Source organism: Tupaia chinensis, unplaced genomic scaffold (genome assembly GCF_000334495.1).
Source record: "Tupaia chinensis unplaced genomic scaffold, TupChi_1.0 Scaffold000078_1, whole genome shotgun sequence".
Lineage (NCBI taxonomy): Eukaryota > Metazoa > Chordata > Mammalia > Scandentia > Tupaiidae > Tupaia > Tupaia belangeri.
The window spans coordinates 11434389-11437967 of NW_006159539.1; the positions used below are offsets into that span (position 1 = coordinate 11434389).

Sequence of the window (3579 nt, forward strand, 5' to 3'; positions counted from 1 at the left end):
ACGCAACAACAACCTCTGTTTTCTTTTTTTTTTTTTTTCCTTTCACTTTTGAAAAGAGGAGAGTGCGATAGGGAGTCGGAACGCGTGGGCGAGGGGCCCTGGGCGGCTGCTTTCGCTCCGCGCGAGTTGGGTCTTTGTGATATGAAATTCGCCGAGCGCCGCGAGCCGTGCTCTGCCAATGGCGCGCTCGGCGCCGGGCGCGGGCTCCGGGTTGGGGCGAGCGAACGCCGGGGTTTCTTTGTGTTTCTGCGAGAGCGACTCTCCCGGTCCGGAGTCAGTCCACTGGCGCCCGCCGCCTGCTCCCAGCCTCTCCCCGGCTTCCTCTCGCCTTGGCCGGCCTCTCTCTCTCCGCCCTCTCCCTGCGTCTCTTTCTCGGAGCAGAGCACTGATTAGGCAGACGCCAGACCGCGGCTCTCTGCTCGCCTCTAACCGGAGGTTTCCCGCCGGGCTGGGACTGGAGCTGCGGGGTTTGAGGGAGAGAGGCGTTCCAGGGAGGCCACAGGCCGTCTGGGGTGAACCCTAGTGTCTTTTGCAAAAGCGTCTCACCCTCCCCCCCACCCCAGAGCCGCCCCTCCCGCTCCCTCTCCTCCAATCAATAAGAAATATCAGCTGTTTAGCAGTAAAGAAGAAAGATGTCCCCAGAATGCTCCATCCTGCCTACAACGCCAGGGACCCCGAGGCAAAGTGGCCAATTCTGGGTCCTCAGCAGACCAGCCCCGAGCGGGCCTCGGAGGCAAGTGCGCAGCTCTGGCCATCAGAGCTTGCCTGGGTGGTGGCTTAAGAGGAGTGTGGCCGGGCGCCCGGCAACTCCCAGGTCTGAGAAGGCCTGCTTGGTTCTAGTGCTGCTCAGGGCCTGGGGCAGGTGGGGGTCGGGCTGGGGCAGATTCAGCCAGGGGACCTGGGGACCCAGGCTGGTCATTAACTGCGGAGTGTCTCCTTTCCTCCCCACAGCGGTGCAGAGGGGCAGGATGCCGCCCACCCAGCCGACCCACGGGCAGTTCGCGCTGACCAACGGGGACCCCCTCAACTGCCACTCGTACCTGTCCGGATATATTTCCCTGCTGCTGCGCGCCGAGCCCTATCCCACGTCGCGCTTCGGCAGCCAGTGCATGCAACCCAACAACATCATGGGCATCGAGAACATTTGTGAACTGGCCGCACGGATGCTCTTCAGCGCCGTCGAGTGGGCCCGGAACATCCCCTTCTTCCCTGACCTGCAGATCACGGACCAGGTGGCTCTGCTGCGCCTCACCTGGAGCGAGCTGTTCGTGCTGAACGCGGCGCAGTGTTCCATGCCTCTCCATGTCGCCCCGCTCCTGGCCGCCGCCGGCCTGCACGCCTCGCCCATGTCCGCCGACCGGGTGGTCGCCTTTATGGACCACATACGGATCTTCCAAGAGCAAGTGGAGAAGCTCAAGGCGCTGCATGTCGACTCGGCCGAGTACAGCTGCCTCAAGGCCATAGTCCTGTTTACCTCAGGTAGGACGCAGCCCTGTTCTCTCACGCCCCAGGGCCCAGGTGTAAGGCCCAGAGAACTTGGGAGCCCCCAGGGCAAGCCCTAACCTCCCCCTGGCAAAGGCCAAACTGTTGAGTGCCACTTGAAGTGGGAAGTTTGTGTAGCTGCTGGGCACCACCAGGTCTGCCCAGGGAAGAGGAGAAGGCTGGGGTGCAGGAAGGATGCTGTAGACTCAGTCTTGCAAGATGGGCCATAGGGCGGCCTCTGAGGCCTATGCCCCTCCTGTAGTAGCCTGGCCCAGAGGCACATCCTGCTGTCTCTCCCTGAGCCTAGGCCTTCTGGGCCCAGTGAGCTCCAGGGAGTCTCATGGGAAATCTCCTCAAGCCCCCGGGCTTTGAATGGCACCCTGGCTGGGCCTGGAGGAGACGCCCCTGGGCACTGGAGCAGCCCTGGCATTGTTTCTGCCAGGGAAAGTTTGCCCCGCAGGGGAAAAGTTTGCTGCTAACTCAGTAAGAGTTGAAGCTCCAGGCAAATCGGACCTGAGGGCATCAGTTTTCAAAATCATATTATTATTAAAATAACACAGACTGCCAGGGGAGGGGGGATAGAGCTGTCAGAAAGAGGCAAGAGGAGGAGCTCTTGAGCATGTCTGCAGGAGGTGGAAGGCTATGACCTCTTGCTTCCTCTGCCCAGGCAGACACTTAAGGCAATTTTCAAAGAACCCAAAGTGGATGCCAACTGGAGCTGGATATGAATGTTACTGGAGATATAAAACCATCATTGAGTGCATTATGAAATCTAATTAGTTTGCATGTAGTTTAACCTGTGTGAGTAATAGATGTGATATTAATTAACTCTTGAGGCCAAATGATTTTTGAAAGTGTCTGGTTTTCCATTTCGGGCCACACCTGAGCCTTTTGGCCGCCTGCAGGCTGAGTTCAGCACAGGCCAGGTGGGTGGAAATGAACACCCCCTCCCTTCACATTCTTGTACTAAGTTGTCAGCTGATCCCTTTGTCATGGCTGAGTGGGGAAAAGGGGTTCCTGATGAAGAATAACAAGCGTGGACACTGGCAAGGCGTGGAACCCAGTAACCCACTGCTGTGTCTTTTTTTTTAAAAAAAACCAGTCATCAGAAACCCAGGGGTGTGGAGTTGATGTAGCTAACAAAAAAGGAAGTCCACCACCTCTTCCTTATTGTTTGAAAGATGTCTGGGGAACTAAGTCATTGACTGAATCTACTGTAGTTTCTAAGTCCTCAACCCACTGCCTTTTACACATGGCTGCTGTTCACATGAAACCTCCCCCCCACAGGCACCCCCAGTTCTGACTTCAGAAGTCCTTAGGTAATCAATTCAGGGCAGTGTCTGGGAGGACAGACCTGTACACAGAGGGTTGCATCTGAATCTTTCCCCCCGGGAGCCTGTCCTATCTAGAACATGGGTCTGATGCAAATGTTCGGGCAGGTTCGTCCCTGACCCCACAGCCACCCTCACCCTGTCCCACTAGCGGACAGCGGCCCACGTTCTCAGACCACGGGGGTGGTGGTGACTTTCTTGATATCCTTGTTAGCCCTTAGCCTTACCCTTGGTCTTCCAAGGGAAGCAATGCCTGATACTGTCGAAACAGTTGAATTTATTACTATTTGCGAAACGTGGAGGCCTGTGCGGAGAATGCAAATGGCCTCACAAAGAGATAAAGGTTCCTGTTATCTGATTGAGAGGGAGACACAGGGTGGTGATGCTGAGGGAAGGAGGTTTATGCAAACAGAGCTTTTAATTCCTAACCACAGACACCTATGCATTCCGTAGACACACAGAGTCCCTGGTACACGTATGAGGAGGTTACCGGTGTGTGCTGGTTCTTGGGGTGGCGGTGGGTGGCTGGCGGTTGATTTGGACTCTCTGTTTTAATGATTCACAATATGCATGTGTTAACCCCAGTCTTGCCTGGGGAGCCCCCGAAAGGTCAGGTCACAACCTGAACCGCCTTCACCAAGAAGCCTCTTATTTCAAAGGCACTTATTGCGTATTTTCACGTATCAGAAAAAGAAAAGTGTTTTCCTGAAGATAACAAGGGGGGGGGGAGGTGTGCTTCTTGGAGAGACCTAGGCTTAAAAAAAAT

General features: G+C 56.0%; 1 protein-coding gene across 2 annotated transcripts in view; it reads left to right on the forward strand.

The window, feature by feature from the left end:
* Positions 1–3579, forward strand: part of NR2F2 (nuclear receptor subfamily 2 group F member 2) — a 14493-nt gene that overhangs the window by 7375 nt on the left and 3539 nt on the right. The window contains exons 1-2 of one of the 2 annotated variants that reach the window (XM_006142680.3): positions 587–733; positions 952–1479. In XM_006142680.3, the coding sequence (XP_006142742.1) occupies positions 969–1479 (511 nt within the window). In that variant the 5' untranslated portion in view covers positions 587–733; positions 952–968. Of the gene's footprint in view, positions 1–586; positions 734–951; positions 1480–3579 lie in introns of those variants that run through there. The other variant, XM_014585192.2, reaches the window with a different exon arrangement.